General features: G+C 35.2%; 1 protein-coding gene across 10 annotated transcripts in view; it reads right to left on the bottom strand.

Moving 5' to 3' along the window:
• The window catches only part of BIRC6 (baculoviral IAP repeat containing 6), a 259,855-nt gene that overhangs the window by 138,550 nt on the left and 100,942 nt on the right, over positions 1 to 20,363 (bottom strand). For 6 of the 10 annotated variants that reach the window (XR_001111187.2, XM_012475389.3, XM_012475392.3 and 3 more), the window contains 10 exons: positions 18,945 to 19,091; positions 8,720 to 8,907; positions 7,269 to 7,583; positions 6,883 to 6,982; positions 4,340 to 4,554; positions 3,959 to 4,167; positions 3,288 to 3,634; positions 2,486 to 2,705; positions 1,757 to 1,890; positions 908 to 1,045 (listed from right to left, as the gene is read on the bottom strand). Coding sequence is in view for 9 of the 10 variants with exons in the window: in XM_012475389.3 (XP_012330812.2) it covers positions 908 to 1,045; positions 1,757 to 1,890; positions 2,486 to 2,705; positions 3,288 to 3,634; positions 3,959 to 4,167; positions 4,340 to 4,554; positions 6,883 to 6,982; positions 7,269 to 7,583; positions 8,720 to 8,907; positions 18,945 to 19,091 (2,013 nt within the window). In the remaining variant the exon portion in view is untranslated. The remainder of the gene's footprint in view (positions 1 to 907; positions 1,046 to 1,756; positions 1,891 to 2,485; positions 2,706 to 3,287; positions 3,635 to 3,958; positions 4,168 to 4,339; positions 4,555 to 6,882; positions 6,983 to 7,268; positions 7,584 to 8,719; positions 8,908 to 18,944; positions 19,092 to 20,363) is intronic. The other 4 variants (XM_012475391.2, XM_012475390.3, XM_012475394.3 and 1 more) reach the window with 4 other exon arrangements.

Raw genomic sequence — 20,363 nt, 5'->3', positions numbered from 1 at the left:
CGACAGACGATATAGACTTTCTCAATATGAATGCAGTTTTATTTATGTTAACTATATTTCTTACCTCTATATCCTACAACTGAGTAAACTAACCCATATACATTATTTTTTAAAAAATCAATATAAAACAAATTCCTTATATATATAAATTTCCCATTATCTTCCTAAACATAATATGCACTATAAACAACTGATTCTACTATAACATCTCAAGACAACTTTTAAAAATACTGAGCTCCTGACAATGTACAGTATTCCAAATGTTATGGGTCTCAATGGCTTACATATTAGATGTAATGGTTTACATACTGGATTTAGCTATCTCAAATCCTTTATTTAAAAAGCCTTGTTTTCAGAACAAGAATCTCTGAGGAAAAATAATAAATAAAAATAAAAAGTCTTGTTAAGTGGGAAGAGGGAAAGAAGATAATTTTACAGGTTAATTTTTAAATTTTTCTGTGCTTCGAACCTATAAACCAAGCTTACAACTCAAAATCTGGGAATTTCTATATTTTTAAAAAAGACCATTTGTAGTTAATTAGTAGACATCAATAATTCTAAATGAAATTACACATTATACAAAGAAAAAAACGCTAAGAACACTTTACAGATTTCCCTTTCATAACTCACTTATATGCATGCTAATATAAAGTGTTTAAATGAGCCTGAGGGAAGACACTTTGTCAAAGTCATATCGGTATTTAGAAACTAAAAGTCATGTCTAGACAAAGAAGCTTGTCTATAGAGTCCAAGTATAAATTTTATCTTTAAACAGAGTTATAGTAAAGTTAATTCATATTTTCCATAAATTACATACAGCTGGTATCTCCAGGCCAATAGCCAGTTCTGGAACAACTGCGAAGTCACTCAAAATCCCCACCAACGTATTATTATAAACTTCTGATACCTGTCAGAAACCTCTCCCTGTCTTTACCATTCAAAGGTTTCTTTGCAGCTGCTGCTTCATCTTCAACAGTTGCCACATAATCCAGCAACCTGGACACCAGCATAACAACCCAACTGATCATGGGAATATCTAGTACTCCTAGAGAGAGATGAGAGTAAAGGAAAAACATACAGATGACTTTAGGATTCCTAATTAGGTCTGATAAAATAAGTGAGATAAAATATTTTATAAGTCGAAAACACATCATATCATTACTAACACTAACATTTATATGTAATAAGACTAAAAATTAGACACCTATAGCCAGGAACTGAGTAGAACATCAAATCTAATGAAAGACAAAGACTTCAAGGTATAAGAACAGATTAAGTATAGGATGAATCCAAAATGTAATATAGAAACTAGAAAGCAAGATATAAGATACAATTCTCAGACTCACAGAAACAGAAACAAAAATTCTAACTCTCAACTTATAATTCATATAGCACTAAACTATGTTCTAATGTTTTTATTCCTATAAAAAAGTCTGCCCAAATGAAACTCATTATTGTTGATCAGAACAACAACTGTGCCTTACAGCTTCAACTTATATAAGGGAGTTTGATTTTAGTTATAATAGTATAGAAAAAACATACTATACTAAGTTCAAATAATGAAAATGTAATAAATTTTAAAAGTAGTAACTACATGGCAGTCAATCACATGAAGGTTACTCATTTTTAAGAGCTAACATCATAAGAATATTAAGTGTGCTGAAATTAGCATTAAAGTATTTCAGAGAAGACATTTTATAAAAGCAATATTTACAGGAATATTGATTTACTAAAGAACACTGCTTTCTATTAATACCTTCTGTCCTCCTATGCATGGGTAACTGTGGCTGAAGAGGTGATAATAAATTATCCAAGAGATTAAGTAAGCTTTCTAATACTCCACTATTACTAAGTGATCTTTGACCAATGCAGGAAAGTAACATGAAGACCCTAGAGGGAAAAAAATTAAAATTAAAATTAAAAAAAGGAAATACTCAGTAAGAATCAATTTAATTGTTCAATTTTTTAAATAATTTACACAGAAACTTAATAGAGTAATGACAGAATGTTTACTTCTTAAAGCATACCATATTTCAGATTGGGAAAGCAAGATTTGTATCTGGAGGCATGAAGTTAAAATTAGTTATTTTTCTAACTACTTGTTATATTTTCTAATGTTATTAACAAGAAATCAAGGACTTAGTGAATGAAAGAACTTTATTAGCCACAAACAAACACATTTAGCACATAAAGTAACAATCTAATAGAAATATAAAGTTACATAATCTAATAGAAACACTTATGAACACAGATCTACAAAGTCCACAGGTTCAATCAGAAAACTAAAGAGTAAAATCTAATTATCATCACTTACTATGTCCTTCAATACACAGTGCTGGAGCCTTCACTGGTCATTTCCCAAACCCTGAGATCTGCCTCATATTCACAACTTAGTATCTACATTTCAAAGACTTCAAAAGCTGACCAATAACTGTGAGAAATAGAAATTATTGATAACAAACATCTCCAACATTTTCTGACCTACCTATCCTGTGGAAAGATGAGAAGCTGCTCTGAATTGTACAATTCCTGAAGAACGTTAGAAAGAAACTGACCCCACCATCTTTCACCACCACACAGTTGAACAAGCAGAAGACCAGTATGTAACCGTATCTTTGGGGTTCCACTGATGCACAAATGTTTAAAGAGCTCTTCACAGGCCTGGGCATGAAATGTGTTCTGCAAAACTGCAGGAACAGAGTGTCCTATTACAAGAAAGAAAATAGTAAACTTTCCTATTTAAATGTATGGTATAGTAATAAAATAAGCATGCCTAAATATGCTTTCCTCTTTTCTAGTAATCAGTAATTATATACTATTTATTTTCTGACGTATTTACTCCTTGTATGTAGAAATCTGTTAGATACTTGGAGAGGAAAGTAGCACTGAAGTAAATTACATTTCTTTCCTATGGAGCTGGATGTATCAGATGGCTATTTGAGTGAATGTGTGTGTGTAATGATCAAAAATAGCTCCTGGCTAGAAAATGATAGCTCTATATTAGGTTAGCAGCATATGAAAAGCTTCACTGTCGAACTTCTATGCAATACTTACTACTTTGCCAGTAGCACAATGGTGTGCATGTCAATAGCAGAAAACCAAAATAAACACACAAAAATTCATTTAAGAAATATTTAAAATAACGGGGAGAAATGGATTAACCTAGAGACATTTCATAAATACTGACATTTTTTAAAATACAAAAATTTACAATAGAAAATACTGACACAGATGAAACCACATCAAGTATATTCCCAGCCTTTAAAATATGTAAGCCAAATACAAACCATTAGAAGCATGAAGCAGGCTGAGCAAAGTGTCCAATAAATATCTGATGATAGTACGTAACTGCTCTGTGGAAGATGCCTGAATTAAATCTTCTGGATTTGATGTTTCACTCAACATCTTGCGACTTGCACCTAGTGCCACTTTGAGCCTCTGCACTGCATTATGAGCCAAATTTAGTTGAAGCTGTAGCTGAATACAATCTTGATAAGCAGAAAAAACCCTACTGTCTTCCTCGACTGCCTTATCTGGTTTTCGTAAAAAGTACTGTGCATTGTTAGCACTATTTAGAGGAGGAAGATCAATACTTTGCAGAAGAGTTTCCAGACGATGACAAGCCAAGTTATACCTAAAAGTAAAAAATGATTGATTAAAATAATTCTTGTAATGTTCTTTTTATGTACATATACAAATACTAAGAATTAAATCTCTCAAACCTGTTAACACACAACCATTAAAAAGAACTACCCACTTGATAGGTACTAATAAATTGAGCCTATTATTTAATCACAACATTTTCATGCATTAAGGGTTATTGTAATGTGCTACTGTCCTTCCTCCTTTTGCTTTTAACTGTACACCTATGAAAAGATATTTCTTGAGAGAATTATAAGCAAGACATTATATAAAATACAGAGTTTCAATAAGATTAAAATTTGGACTCTGTACTAACCTGCACTGTATATCCTCCTGCAGAGCAACCATCATTGCTAAATGCTGGTCAATTTCTGGCTGGTTTGCAGATTCTCCCTCTCCCTTTAGAGGATCATGCATTAACTTCAGTTCACTTTCCCATGGCAAGATGTAGGTATGACCATAGTAAAATCCTAATGGGATTTTGGCTCTCGCATTTGTACTTCCGTAACGTCCAATGACAGTGATCTGAAATGAAAAATTACAAATATACATATATATGTGTAATTGTGACATCTGTCACAATAAAAATCTGAGCAATGTATTTTAAAATATACTTATACTTTTTAATTAGGTTTATTTTTCGTAACTTGTCAGAAACATAGAAAGCATATCAATTTACTTTCTTAAAATTCTTTACCTTCATGAATCTGCACACCGGAGGTGGTATTAAGTCATGAAGAATTAGTGAATGGGTGCTTATATCAGTTGCCACTACCAATCGCCTTCCATCCACCTCTTCTCCTAATGTCCAAATGTCAATTGATAAAGAGGCCAAGTCTCCACAAGTGGGAATCAATACATCCGTCAACAATATAGGCCTCCCAAAATCCAAGGTCACAAATCTCCTTGCTCCTATGAGAGAAAGAAGAAACAGTTGACCAAAAATATATCAATTAACCAAATGATACACTCAAAAACAGTTTGGAGCACTCATCTTAAAATATGAAATCAACTCACTAAACTACAAATAAGAGGAAAAGTAAGTAAAAATGGCCTTGTCAAATCTGATTCAAAAATTTTCTGAAATCCCAGTCTGTGTTAGTTATGAATCCGAAGACTTAGGTAGAAAATTAAGAGTAGCTGGACACAGGAGCAGGTCCTCTAGTCTCAGCTACTGGGGACCTGAAACAGGAGAACTGCTTGAGCCGAGTAGTTCCAAGCTGCAGTACACTAGACTGCTATTGCTCCTGTGAATAGCCACTGTACTCCCCACTGGGCAATACAGTGAGACCCATCTCTTTAAAAAACAAAACAAAAAAACAAGAGTAAGACCGTTACTGTTACAGTTAAGGCAATCAACCACAATACAAACAAGCTTCTTTAAAATATTAGAGTTTTAAAAAATTAAATCAAGGCCGGGCACAGTGGCTCACGCCTGTAATCCTAGCACTTTGGGAGGAGGAGGCGGGTAGACTGCCTGGGCTCAGGAGTTTGAGACCAGCCTGGGGAACATGGTGAAACCCCTTCTCTACTAAAAATACAAAAAATTAGCCAGGCATGGCAGCGTGCGCCTGTAATCCCAGCTACTCAGGATGCTGAGACAGGAGAATCACTTGAACCCGGGAGGCAGAGGTTGCAGTGAGCTGAAATCACACCATTGCACTCCAGCCTGGGTGACAGAGTGAGACTTCATCTCAAAAAAAAAAAAAAAAACAACCTTAAATCAGCAAATGCAGTGTATTAGTTAATATCGTAAAGGATGAATCTGCTCTTCTTTCAGCCACTGGCAATTTTTTTGCTTAATTTCACAACTAGATGCATTAAAATATCAAACAGTATTATTTGATTTAGCTTCCTTAACCCCTACTTAACTTCTTGTGAAGTTGCATATTGCATTCATTTGGGTTTAGATGGAAAGCGAAAGCACGACTACAATCATATACAATCAAACTACCACTGAAAAAGGCCTTGGGAAGGTCCTCCATTGGATCTCAAACAATGTTTTTCCCCAGTATAGCCGTATCCCAGTCTCTTCAGGTCAATGCCAGATGAAATGGGTGAAGAAAAAGCAGATTTACATCCTTCATTTCACACACATTACAAGGATAAGTTCAACTAGTAAAACAGAATGCAGATCATTAATAATATCATAATTCTTTTTCTTCTTTATTGTGATAGGGTGGGGTCAGCTAGTAACCTTACCAGCTATATTTTATAGTGTAGGAAAACAACTAAATTAAACTTCAAGGGATAGTGGTATTCTCAACGGAGCTAGTTTAAAAGAAAACAAGGCAGTTACTAATACTTCCCTAAACAGAAAGATTACTGAACAACAAACAAAGAATATAGTTCTCCTCCTCAGGAGGCTTATGTACTATAGTTATTGCTATGTTAAAAAAAAAAAAACAAACTATAGTGTAAACAATTGCTCATCTCCCGTAAGACTGCAGAATAACAAATTTCCACTATAAATGTTATCAACACTAATGTTGTTATCAATGAATGATTCATTGGGCAGAAACTGCCATAAGACTTTTATTTTACCTTTCAAACTCCCTCTGACAAACAGGAAATGACTGCATTGCAAGAACGCAAATATTATTTAATTCTTATATGATACATGCTACAGTGTATACTATAACCATGTTACATCCCTGGGGATTTTGTGGAATTCTACTGTTGTTAAAGCACAACAATGTTGGTGGTAGTTAAAACCAACGGTTGTAAGGGAAAAATTGCCTACAGTTTATCTGCAAACATGTTATAATTGAAAGCATCTATCTCAATCTCAGTTCTCTAGCATATAAGCAGAAGACAAGACCCTAGGAAATGTTATTACTCTTACCGGTTATTATAGTAAGCAGTAGTTCTGTTTGCTCTTCTCAAGAAAGAGTTCCACTATAAGTAGGCTAGTTTTAGGAATATTTTGAGTGTAATTTCTAGTGTAATGGTAATTTGGCCAACTACAATGAATTATTTATGTCAATAATGTATCAGCAGGCAAGATTCATATAGAGATCAAATTCACTACTCAACAGCACTCTTTATGCAATTTGGCAAGCACAAAGCTTGAACATGTAAGTGCTTATTCTTGATAAAATGTACTTACCCAAGAGCAAATGTGACTTGCAAAAAAAAAAAAAATCAAACTGAAGAATAGTGAGCCTTAAAAAGGCTAGCAAACTAAGCAAAAAAAAATATATGTATGTATATATATATTTTAAGAAAGTCAAAGATTACCTGAATGCATTCGCTCTATAATAATGGACTGGTGAGGTGGAGGTTGAAGAAAATGTGAAGCATGAGAAATTGCAAGGGCAAGACCAGAACCAAGTGGATTCTAGAGGGGAAAAAAAAAAAAGTCTAACTTTATATTGATATTAGTCTTGTTCTATAAAAACTACTAACCATAATATCAAATTAGTAAGTTTCTTCTCTTAATGTATGTACTGTAATATTTTATAAAGGAAAATAATCTAATTTGATACATCAAATTAATAATCCGATTATTAAATTATACATCAAATTAGATTATTTGTATTAAAAATTTTGCCTTCTAAAGTTAAGAGTATATTTCAAAATATTTTTACATGTCTAAGCCAACATCTATTTAAAACATAATTTACCATTCTGGACTTGCTGGAATTTTTGTTATGTGCAGCAAGATTGACTGCTGGGGGATCAATGACTGAGCCTGGGAAAAGTTGTGCAAGTTCGGCATTAATCACAACGGAAACTGCTTCATTGGGTGGAGTGAGTGGTGGAGTCATAAAAAGAGGTGTTGTTTTTGGAGTGGGTGGAATAACATCAGATGGATGAATGAAGAATCCAGGGGCAGCCACTGGGTTGGAAGGCACAGAGTTGTGAACAGGACCTACTGCTGAGGCTGCTGCAGCTGCTGCAGCTGTTGTCTGATGTAACTTGGCTTCCAGCTTTGCTTTCTGCAAAAGAAGTAAAAGCAACATATATAGACTAATCCTGCCTACCTAAATTGTGGCGGAATACCACATGGGCATATATTATGAAGATAAACGTGATTAAACTGATCATACTTAAAGATGAAATTAAATTAAAATTGGACTCCATATAAATAGATCATTGCTTTGCTATATACACTTCTTTAAATATTTAACACAAAATTTCCTGTGCATTTGGGAACTAGGACTCTTTCAAAGTAGTGGTGAAAAGGAAGCAGAACAATTAAATGTAAATAAGGAAACAAAATTCTGCTCAAAACAAAATATTATCAGGAGGTGAGCTCTCATATTGACTAATGTTATACAATTTGTCACCTGGAATTGCCACACATTTCATTTAAAACAGCAGTCCTCAATCTTTTTTACACCATGGACCAGTTTCATGGAAGACAATTTTTCCACGGATGCAGGGAGATGTGGCAGGGGTGCAGGGGACTGGTTTCCGGATGAAAATGCTTCACCTCAGATCATCAGGCATTAGACTCTCAAAAGCAGCGTGCCACCTAGATACCTCACATGCACTGTTCACAATAAGGTTCACGCTCCTATGAGAATCAAATGCCTTTGCTGATGTAAAAGGAGATGGAGATCAGGTGGTAATGGTCACTTGCCAGTGGCTCACAGCCTGCTGCGCAGCCCAGTTCCTAAAAGGCCACTGACTGGTACTGATCTGTGGCCCAGCGACTGGGGACTCCGAATTTGGGCCACAATGAAATTTATAAAACATCTGTCATTATTAGTGAATTTTAAGTCACAGTATAATTGTTCTTTAAAATGTTGTTTTAGGTACTATACTCCATGTAAATAGTAACTAGTAACTGTACATATTCTTTGACCGAGTGTTCAGAAAATGGATTTACTTCAAGATTGTACCAAAAATATCAATCATAATCCCTCAAATATGTACCAAATAAGATGTATTCATACAATTTTAACAAATTTAAATATAACAAAGACTGTACCTCAATTTTTGTTGAAAATGATTAGCTCAGATTGGTCAACCTACTTTTCTTTATGAAAAGAACAGTCATTTTTTAAAGTACTTTTTCAGCTTTTGAAGTTTAGAGACAGCATGAACAAAGAGCCAAATAGTCTCCAACCTGTTGCTGAAGCTTCAAAAGCTGCTGCTGTTTCTCTTGCAGCACCTGCAGCTGTTGCTCGGCTGAAGCCATTGCATGAGAGAGAGACTGCAAAGCTACCTGGGCTGCTGAACTCAGGGCTGTAGAGGCTTCCCCAACTGTCCCAGATGATAGTCCACCTACTGCAGGAGTAACCCCGAAAGAACTCACTGGCATAAGACAAGGGGAAAAAACAAAACAAAAAACACCAGGATGAAGAAAAAGTTAAAGAGAAAACATGTACAAATATTTTGACACTAAAACTATAGTTAATTTTCCTTCTAAAAAAGAAATCTGGAAAGTATAAATAAAGAAACATTAATGGTAAAATAAAGTACATTGATAATACTAGTAGGAAATCCAGGAATGACTTTTTTTTTTTTTTTTTTGGAGACAGGGTCTCACTCTGTTGCTCGGGCTGGAGACAAGGTCTCACTCTGTTGATCGGGCTGGAGTGCAGTGGCAACCTCCACCTCTGGGTTCAAGAGATTCTCGTGCCTCAGCCTCCTGGGTAGCTGGGATTACAGGTGTGTACCACCATGCTTTGCTAATTTTTGTTTAGTAGAGCTGGAGTATCGTCATATTGGCCAGGCTGCTCTGGAACTCCTGGCCTCAAGTGATCCACTAGCCTCAGTCTCTGAAAGTACTGTGATTACAGGTGTGAACCACCACGCCCAGCCCAGCAATGAGGAATGACTTCTTAAAGCAAAGAAAAATCAGAGACAGTATACTTTTGATTTTGCAAATATTTTTGTTATAGTAAAGGGATCATTAAAAATGAGAGTAATCTTATTACACAATTTGAGCATAAGAAATAACAACACACCCTACTTCACCCACCAAAAAGCACTCAAAAAACCCTTCAAATATAAGATCTTCATTTTAAAAGAGATGAAGATGATACTTCCTCATTGTATAGCATAACCTAAACAGAGACAAGGCCTGCACAGAATACAAAAAGCAGTGTTTCCCGCTATAAGCCACCCAAAACACCAAAATGGAGAGAGGCATATCCCACACACAGTAAAACTAGCACACATTTCTTACCCATCAACATTTTCAGTAATAGTCTCTATGAAACCCTACAAGAGATTTCTTTGATTTTCCATTTCAATGTTATTCAAACATTATAAATCATTCTTTCTGCATTATTTTCCAAATTTATGGGAAATATCTCAGAAAAGCTGAGATTAAAACTTCATTTCCCAACTTAATCCAATATGTCAGCACAAAAGAAAAGTTAGGGGCCAAGTTAATAACAACATAAATATTTATAACAGACCTTTACTACAAAATTATACATTGGGGAAAAATACAACTGCTGTAAGAATAGCAAATATTTAGTATGTGTGGCACTGTTTTAAAGAATAATTACAATTCACTTTATGATCAACTATATGGGCCAGGCATCATGATTCCCTTTTTTTGGTGATTAAGTATGGAAGACTCAGAGAAATTACCCTGTAAACTCACAGTAATAGAACTAGGATCAGAACCAAAGCGTATGTGAAGCCAAAGCCAACACAGGGCACAGTGTTAAGCATGGAAGTTACATCAACTTATTTAATCTCGGCAAGAGCAAAGTATTTAGTACTAACTAGGCAAAGCTTTTGTTGCCATTATTATATGTATGAGGTACTAAAATAATCTCATTTTCTACATAACGAAACTAAAGCTGAGGGAAGTAATTTTCTCATAGGTAGTGGATAAAGGGGAAAATCCAGGCAATCTAACAATCTTTTTAAAATCAAACAAAGGCTATATTCTGCCAGAATTCTAATAACAAAAGTTGAGTTAAAATAAACAACATACCAATAACAAAAACTGTACATATACTCTTATGATTAAATTTCCGTATGTAAAAAACACCACCACCACTCACTACAGTGCAGTTGTACTGTGCCCTTTATTTAACCTATACACCAATCCAACATTACAAGCTGAAGCTTGGTCAAAGAAAGAGCAATTGGCTGGGCACAGTGGCTTATGCCAGTAATCCCAGCACTTTGGGAGGCCGAGGTGGGCAGATCACTTGAGGTCAGGAGTTCTAGACCAGCCTGGTAAACATGGCGAGATGCCATCTGTACTGAAGACACACACAAATTAGCTAGGCATGCTGGCACATGCCTGTCAGCCCAGACAGGAGGCTGCAGATACTCAGAAGGCTGAGGCATGAGAAGCACTTGAACTCAGGAGGTGGAGGTTGCAGTGAGTCGTGACCCTTCACTGCATTCCAGTCTGGGTGATGAAGTGAGACTGTCTCCACAAAAAAAGGGGAGAGGCGGGGAGGGGAGGGGCAATCACACCTCATAGAACATGTGTAGTCCCAAAATAAAAATTCATCTGCTCCTTCAAGTGTTCCACACCCAACAACTATTAATTCTAATAGTCAAGGGAAAATTGTTAGACTTTAGCACTAAATCATTCATATCATGCTTGTATTTTGGGGTAATATATGAGGTTTTTAATACTGTGAATATTTACGCTTAACTGATTTTAAAATCTAATACCCAAATAATACAGGGAAAACTAACTGAATCACTACAAACAGAAGAGGTAAACAATCCAAGGAAAAATAAGCCATCCTGATACTACAGACCTTATCAGAAATCTTTTGCGCAATCCGAGTTTTCAGTATCCTTTTCTATATTTATACTACAAATGGCCTCAAAAACTCTAGTCATAAAAAAATACAGGGCCGGGTCAGGTACATTGGCTCATACCTGTAATCCCAGCACTTTGGGAGGCCGAGGCAAGCGGATCACCTGAAGTCAGGAGTTCAAGATCAGCTTGGCCAACATGGCAAAACCCCATCTCTACTAAAAATACAAAAGTCAGTCAGGTGTGGTAGTCGGCTCCTGTAATCCCAGCTACTTGGGAGGCTGAGGCAGGAAAATCGCTTGAACTCGGGAGGTGGAGGTTGCAGTGAGCCGAGATTGCGCCACTGCACTACAGCTTGGGCAACAAGAGTGATACTCCATCTCAAAAATAAATAAATATAAAGATATAGGTCTACAGATAGGTATATAGATATAGATATAGATGTGAGAACAAGACAAAGATGACTACTATTACCATTTCTATTCGACAACATATAGGAAGACCCAGGAAGCACAAAATAACACAAGGAAAAAACAACAATATAATTAGAAAGAAAAAAGTAAAGCTATCAATAGATGACATTGCAACACATTAAAAATTCTCTAAGAATCTACAAACTATCTACAAACTACTTTTTTAATAATATAGCACTGTCACTAGATGTGACAGTAATACATACAAATCAGTTATAGTTTTATACACAGATAACAAGTGAATGGAATGTAAGATTCAGAGGAAGATCACTTATAACAACATAACAACTAAATATATAGGTAAAAAAATGTAAAACTATGCTGAAAACTGCAAAGCATAATGAAATCAAAAACTTAAATATACTATAGAATATATACCTCAGTGTGTATTCTGCATTTGAGAACACACACACACACACACACACACACACACAAGCGCACGCGCGTTAATGCATTTAAAAGCTCAATATTAAGATGCCAATTCTCCTAAACTGACTTACATACAGGCCCTAACTTTTAAAAACAATCATTTTGTACAGAAATTGACAAACTAAATCTAAAATTCAAACAGAAATACAAAAGACCTAGAATAGCGAAGACAATCTTTAAGAAAAAGAATATTCACAGGCTGTACTCACAGGTAGGTACACACCCAAGAGAACTGAAAACATACACTGACCAAAAAAAAAAAAAAAAATTATACAAAAATGTTCACAGCAGCATTAGACGTAATAGTCAAAAAGAAAAAATCAACTAAAATGTTCACCCACAGATGAATGCCTCAACATAATGGAATATTTTGCCAGAAAAAGTACTAGTACTGACACAGGCTAAATGAATGAACTTGAAAGTATTATGCTAAGTAGTCACACAAAAAAGGACATATTCTATGAGTCCATTTATATGCAATATCCATGGTAGGCAAATACAGATACAGAAAGCTGACTACTGGTTGCCAGGAGATTTGATGGGTTGGGGAAGAAGTGGAGAAAACACTAGTAGATGAGGAGTTTGTTTCTGTAGTGATGGAAATGTTCTAGAATTAGACAATGGTGATAACTGCATAACACTGTGAATTTTTTTTATTTTTAAATAATTTAGAAAATCAATTTTTAAAATCTACCTAAAAAGAACATTGGTAGATTTTTACTATCAGATACAAACACTTAACATAAAGTTACACTAAGACAATAGAAGATGGGCACAGTGGTTCATGCCTGTAACCCCAGCACTTTGGGAGGCCAAGGCCAGCACATCACTTGAGCTGAGGAGTTTGAGACCAGCTGAGACAACATGCCAAAACCCATCTCTACTAAAAATACAAAAATTATTTGGGAATGGTTGCACACATCTGTAATCTCAACTACTCGGGAGGCTGAGGCTGGAGAATCACTTGAGCCCAATAAGTGAGGCTGTAGTGAGCCAAGACTGCACCACTGCACTTCATCCTGGGCTACAGAGCAAGATTCTACATCAAAAAAAAAAAAAAAAAAGATAATAGAGTATTAATAAAAGGCCAAATAAATGGCCAATGAAACAGAAACAGACCTATACATATATGAGATGCTTACTAGAGGCAACACTGCAATAAAGTGGGAGAAGGGTAGTTTTCCCATAAATGATTAGATACCAGAAGACAGAATATTTAAAAAGATGGATTAGAAGAAAATATTCATAATTAAAACAACTGAAAATTCTATCAGTTATGATCATGAGGGATATAATGTATATAAAAATGAAGAGTCAAAAAGAGAGGAAAGGCTGGGCGAAGAGGTTCACATCTGTAATCCCAGCACTTTGGGAGGCCAAGGCAGACAGATCACCTGAGAGGTCAGGGGTTTGAGACCAGTCTGACCAACATGGTGAAACCCCGTCTCTACCAAAAATACAAAAATTGGAAGGGCACGGTGGCTCATGCCTGCAATCCCAGCACTCTGAGAAGCCAAGGTGAGCAGATCACGAAGTCATGAGATCAAGACCATCCTGGCCAACATGGTGAAACCCCATCTCTACTAAAAATACAAAAATTAGCTGGGTGTAGTGGCACACACCTGTAGTCCCAGCTACTCAGGAGGCTGAGGCAGGAAAATTAGTTGAACCTGGAAGGCCAAGGTCACGGTGAGCTGAGAGCGCACCATTGCACTCCAGTACTTCAGGCTGGGCGACAGAGTAAGACTCTGTCTCCAAAAAGTAAATAAATAAATAAATAAATAAATAAATAAATAAAAATACAAAAATTAGCTGGGCGTGGGCGCATGTCTGTAATCCCAGCTACTCAGGAGGCTGGCAGGATAATCCCAGCTACTGGGGAGGCGCAGGTTGCAGTGACCCAAGATCGCACCACTGCACTCCAGCCTGGGAAACATATCAAGACTCTGCCAAAGAAAAAGGAAAAAAAAAAGAGAGAGAGAGAGAGAGAGAGAGGAGATAAAATAGAGCAGAAACAATATTTAAAGAGGTAACTGGCTATTTCTCTAAAGCTTTGGAAGGTACCAGCTAAAACTTCAGGGAGATATCAACTAAAGATTCAAGAAGAACTATCAATTTGAAGCAGAATAAACACAAATGAAACCACATGTAGGAACATACACAAAAATTCTTAAAGCAAAAAAAGAGGAGAAGGGCAACCTCAGAAAGTTTGAGAAATGATCTTTCAAAAGCAGTAAGACTGACAGATGACTTCTAACAAATACCATGTAAGCTGAAAGATAAGGAAAGATTACCTTTAAATCACAAGTAAAAATAACTAATAACTTAGAATCCCTATCAAATTCTCCATTATATTAAGTTTAATCATATATTGAAAATCAGATGACACCACAAAACTGACTGTTAATTTAATTGACTACAACACTGTTTTCACAATAAATTAGAATTAATTTAGGTGAGTATGGTAAAAATGGCATGTTATTAGATCTGCTTTGAAGTATTTTGGCAAAGAAAAAAAACAAATGTGAAAAAATAATAATGATATTGGAATTCAGATAATGGCTATCCTGCTTGTTCATTAGATTATTCATAAAACTTCGAACTTTTTCTCAAAAAACGAAAATGAATGTGTCATCAGTACCTAAGAGTAAAAAGAGATCTTAAGAGTATTTTTCAGACCTAAGAAAAAGCATACCAGATAAAAGCTCAACGAGAAAGGAATAAAAAGCAATGAACATGGAATTATGAGGTAAATCCAAGTGAATACTGAATATAAAAAATTATACTAATGTATTATGGGAATTAATATATACTTCTGGAATCAAGAGTATATATTGTGATCTCAATAATATAATTACTAAAAGAAGGGTTCAGAAAAAAATGGAAAAATTGAGCAATAAAAAATATAATCAATCCTAAAAACAGAAAATGAGGAAAAAGAAATATGTAACCAACCATCAGGACAATGAGAAATTGAACAGTACATATAAAAAATCATGGTAGACTTAAACAGGAATATATCAATAATTACATTAAATGTAACTGAACTAAATTCTCCCACTGAAAGACAAAAATACCAGGCTGAATTTTTAGTAAATTCAACTACATGCCACTTACAAAAAGTATATCTAAACCATAAGGAAAACTGAAAAGTTGAGAGTAAAAAGATGGGAAAACATACCATACAACAGCAGCCAAAGAAGGCTAGTGTTAGCTAAGTAAACGTGAGACAAGGTAAATACTAGGAGAAAGAGCAAACTTAAGATAAAAAGGTAACTCAAACCAGGTGCAGTGGTGTATGCCTGCAATCCCAGTTACTTGCAAGACAGGGGCAGGAGGATCACTTGAGCCCAAGCAGCCTGGGCCACATAGCAAAACCCCATCTCAAAAAATAATAATAAAAAATAATTCATCATGATCAAAGAATTCCCAAGAAAGACACAACCATTCTAAATTTACGTGATGGTCTCGAAATGTATAAAAATTGATGACAAAAAATATCTACAGTTTTTTAACACAGTGGCCTCATTAACTAAAACAAACAAACAGGTAAAATAACCAATAAAGATAGAGAATTTGAAGAACACAGTTAGCAAACTTGACCAAAAGGATATATAGAGAACACTTCACCAACAAGTGCAGAGTTAACATTATTAAGTATGCACGGAATATTTATAGAATTTGACCCTCTACAATCCTCAAAAAATTTTGCAAGATCAATAATCTGCGTATTTGACTCCACAGCAATTTAAATAGAAACCAATAGCAGAAAGATTACTCACTTACTGAAGCTGAATATATGAATACCCTATGAAGCAGTGAATCAACTTCCACATTAATATTCAAGACAAAAGTATGTCCATCAGTTCTATTATGTCCACAATGAAACAACTCAAATGTCTATCACAGGTATAAAAACCAATAGTGGGTATACAAAGTTTGTTTTATTTGGACAACAGAATCCTAAACACCAATGAAAAAGAACCAGCTGTCTATATGCAATGATACAGATTAATATCATAATTGTAGGATTCAAAAGAGGGCAGACCAAATATACATACATGTGTAATTCTATGTTATACAGACCATACTTAACTACTGTTCAGAATTGCATCATTAAGTGGTTATTCAAGAAATACACAAAAACCAAGAAGCAATTACTATAAAAGGATGATGTTTACCTTTTGGAGAAAATGAAGAATAAATGGAAGTGGTCACGAAGACACCTTTTGAAGTGCTGGAAATGTTCTTTATTTACTTATCGGTCGTCACACAAACAATGTGTATCATGATAAACTACTGAGCTATGCAATTATTTTCTGCACTTTTCTGCATAGGCATTTTATTTCATAATATTAATATGTTTCAAAAAATTAAACAGGAAGATGAAAGACTATAATCATCTTTCATCTCCTATTATAATCACTAGTCAGCACTTTGCCCTAACATTTAATAGAAATCTCTCTGTCGGTAGTAGTTTCATTTTGGGTGAAACAGAGAAATGATGGCATGTATATAGACAGACTGTAAGGACAAGAAACTGATTCCACTGCTTGCTTCGCATGGGGGGAAATGGGTAGGGAGTGTGAAGAAATACTTTTTCAAACCTAACCTTTTATCTTTTAAAAATTACATGCCTTGGGCCAGGTTCAGTGGCTCAAGCCTGTAATCCCAACACTTTGGGAGACTGAGGCAGGTAGATCACCAGGTCAGGAGTTTAAGACCAGCCTGGCCAAGAAGGTGAAACACCGTCTCTACTAAAAATATAAGAAATTAGGGCAACTGGTGGGAGCCTGTAATTCCAGCTACTCAGGAGACTGAGGCAGAGAATTGCTTCAACCCAGGAGGCGGAGGTTGCAGTGAGCCGAGATTGTGCCATTGCACTCCGTCTGGGTGACAGAGTAAGGCTCCATCTCAAAAAAAAATAAATAAATAAAATTATGTGCCTTCTGGGTAGGGCACAGTGGCTCATGCCTATAATCCCAGCACTTTGAGAGGCCAAGGCGGGCGGATCACAAGGTTAGGAGTTCGAGACCAGTCTGACCAACATGGGAAAACCCCATCTCTACTAAAAATACAAAAATAAATTAGCCAGGCATGGTGGCAAGTGCCTGTAATCCCAGCTACTTGGGAGGCTGAGGCAGGAGAATCACTTGAACTTTGGAGGTAGAGGTTGCAGTGAGCCAATATCGCACCAGTACACAACAAGAGCAAAACTCCATCTCGGGAAAAAAAAAAAAAAATTATGTGCCTTCTAAAAGCATTACTTATTCAAAAACATTAATTTTCTTAAAATAAAATAAAAGTCCAGGATACGTAATTTCTTTCTTTTTTTTTTTTAATTTGAGAAGGAGTCTCACTCTGTGACCCAGGCTAGAGTGCAGTGGCACAATCTCCACTCACTACAGTCTCCACCTCCTGGATTCAAGCAATTCTCCTGCCTCAGCCTCCCGAGTAGCTAGGACTACAGGTTCCCGTCACTACACCCAGCTATAATTTTTGTATTTTTAGTAGAGATGGGGTTTCGTCATGTTGACCAGGCTTGTCTCAAACCAGGATACTTAATTTCAAGACAGTTCCATGAAAGGGCCTGATTTATAATCAAATAATTTTCTGAAAGATCAAATTTTTTGTCATGGCATGTTTCTATTCTAGCATAAATGTAAAAGTTTCTACAAAATGACTATAGTTGTCCAAGAAAACAAATACAAATTAATTTTGAACTTCCTAGAATCTCCATATGAAAGAAATATTAGGTTTTTATTTAAAAAGCTCATATTTAACTACATAAAATATGAATTTCGCTTTAGTAGTTACTTCCACAATTGGATATATAAGGCAATTCCTAAAGACACTAAAATAAAGAACTGATAATTTCCTTTTAAAACTTCTTGCTATTCTGGAATCAGGTGCTAAGATTAAATTTTTCATGACTTCTCTAGCAAACCGTTTTTGCTTTTTGTTAAAATGTTAAAGAGACTAAGGTGGTACCCAATTCCACAAAACCACCAACAGAAGAATCACATCAAGACAATATTCAAACCCTTTAATGACTAATATAGACAGAAAATCATAAACCAATCTTCTTAATTGAAATACTTCAATTATTTCTGCTGCAATAGAAGTAACTGTAAATAAACACCAATCTTCCTACATGAGGAGGAAAAAAAAATCACAGAAAACAAGAAAGAAAATAAACAAGCTTCCACTGACTGATGGTCAAAAACTTAATTTTTAAGTCAAGGTATTTATTTAACACACCAAGAACATCACATATTCAAAAAACCCAAATACTGCCTCAAATATTCAAAGTTGTTTTAAACTAGTTGGAAAAAAAGTATTCCCTCTTTACTCATTTCAACCTTCTCAAAAACATCATTCAGTAGTAGAAACATGTAGTATATTTTTACTCTTCCTTTTATTTCCATCATACTTGATATTTTTCAAATTAAAACAATTTCTGAAAGTGCATACACATAAAAACAAAATGATTTAAAACAGTGTTCTAAGTGGGTACAGGGGAAGAAAACCTATGAATTGACTTGGAAAAGAAAATAAACGATTTGTATTTCCCCAAAATGTCCCTCCCATATATAAATTTCCACTTAATAGCAATGAAACTTACATAATTATAACTGATGTTTAAATACTTAAATACCACACTTTATTACTGCAAAAAGTATATAATAAAAGAAGGTATATACCAGTAAACGTACTTGCATCATCCCTTTCTATTCTGGTTCCATCACTAGTTGACACACAAGTGAAGTGCAGGGGTTCAACTTCCAAAAGTCCAGTGAGAGATGTGAAACTACCCTCCGCAGCTGTGCAACTACTGACCTTTCCATTTCCTAATGGCAAAAGACAAGTTTTATAATATGTGAAGATAATTTTTAAAAAGCAATAGTAATAACAATAATTATAGCTGCAATTTCAATTTTAATTAGAACATACAAATGCATAACTCTTACACAGTGTTTGAATCATGGGCATGGTATTAAGAAAGCTGACAAAACAGCAGACATGAGTTTCCCTGCTACAAAAGCATAAAAGCATCAAAGCAACTTAGTGGCCCTTCATATTAATAGAAACATGAGTGGTAGTTTCCTATTGACATGAAACCTATATTCAGTAACAAGTGATTTGAATCTCAAATGGAGGAAAAAAGTAGTAAATCAGCTACACACATTAGCTATCACCTTATCTGTTGGGTATATGTAAAATCAGATTACGTCAACTGCATAAACAAAAGACACAAAACAAAGAACGAACATTTAAAAATATTAACAAGATCTATCTATACATAGTCCCTTGTATTTTGTTCATATTATCAATTTTATACAATGAAGCACACTACTTCATCATCGTAAAAATAGTTTAAGCTAGCATAAGTAGTTTTTAAAACAAAAAGCTATGTAGCCACTACTATATGACAAATAAAACCACAGCAAGAAGACTGGAGGGGAGAACACAAATGAATTTACAGTGACTGTGTATGTAGTTTGGGAGGGCAAGGATTATATTCATTACTTTCCCATTTTTTTGGAATTAGCACTCATTTAAACATAATTCTTTGAAAGACAAAGCAAAACAGAATTCACAGATAAAAAAGAATGGTGAGATTTAAAAACTGTCATTAACAGCTGAAGGACTATCAAATACAAGCATAAACTGTCATAACCTTGTTTTCCAATGTCTCATTGGGGGTCAGCATAGGGCCTGACACATGTTCAAAAAAATGTTTATCACACATTTAATACAAGCATTAGGAGACAGAAGAGTAAAAGGATAGGTTTCAGTCCTCATGAAGATTATATTGTATGTTAGTGGTTATTAGGAATTAAACGATGCAACTTTGTTTTTAAGCTGCAAGGTTTTACTGAAGAGAAATTTAAAGGACTAATAAGTCAAGGGGCAATCAATTCTAAGTTATGGGGTAATAAAATGCTTCCCTGATGAAATGAGGAGATTCATGGGAAGAATAAGAGTTCTATACATTTGTTTCCTTGAAGTGGGAGAAAAGACATGCAGAAAGAACATGAGTGAAATCCCCACAGTGAAGAAACATGGCACATTTAAGGAACTGAAAGAACAATATGGCTAGAGGAACAGTTCTCAATTCT

Source organism: Aotus nancymaae, unplaced genomic scaffold, assembly GCF_030222135.1.
Source record: "Aotus nancymaae isolate 86718 unplaced genomic scaffold, 86718_ANA_hifiasm-v0.15.2.pri h1tg000057l, whole genome shotgun sequence".
NCBI classification, from domain to species: domain Eukaryota; kingdom Metazoa; phylum Chordata; class Mammalia; order Primates; family Aotidae; genus Aotus; species Aotus nancymaae.
This window is presented reverse-complemented; position numbering and strand designations above follow the sequence as displayed.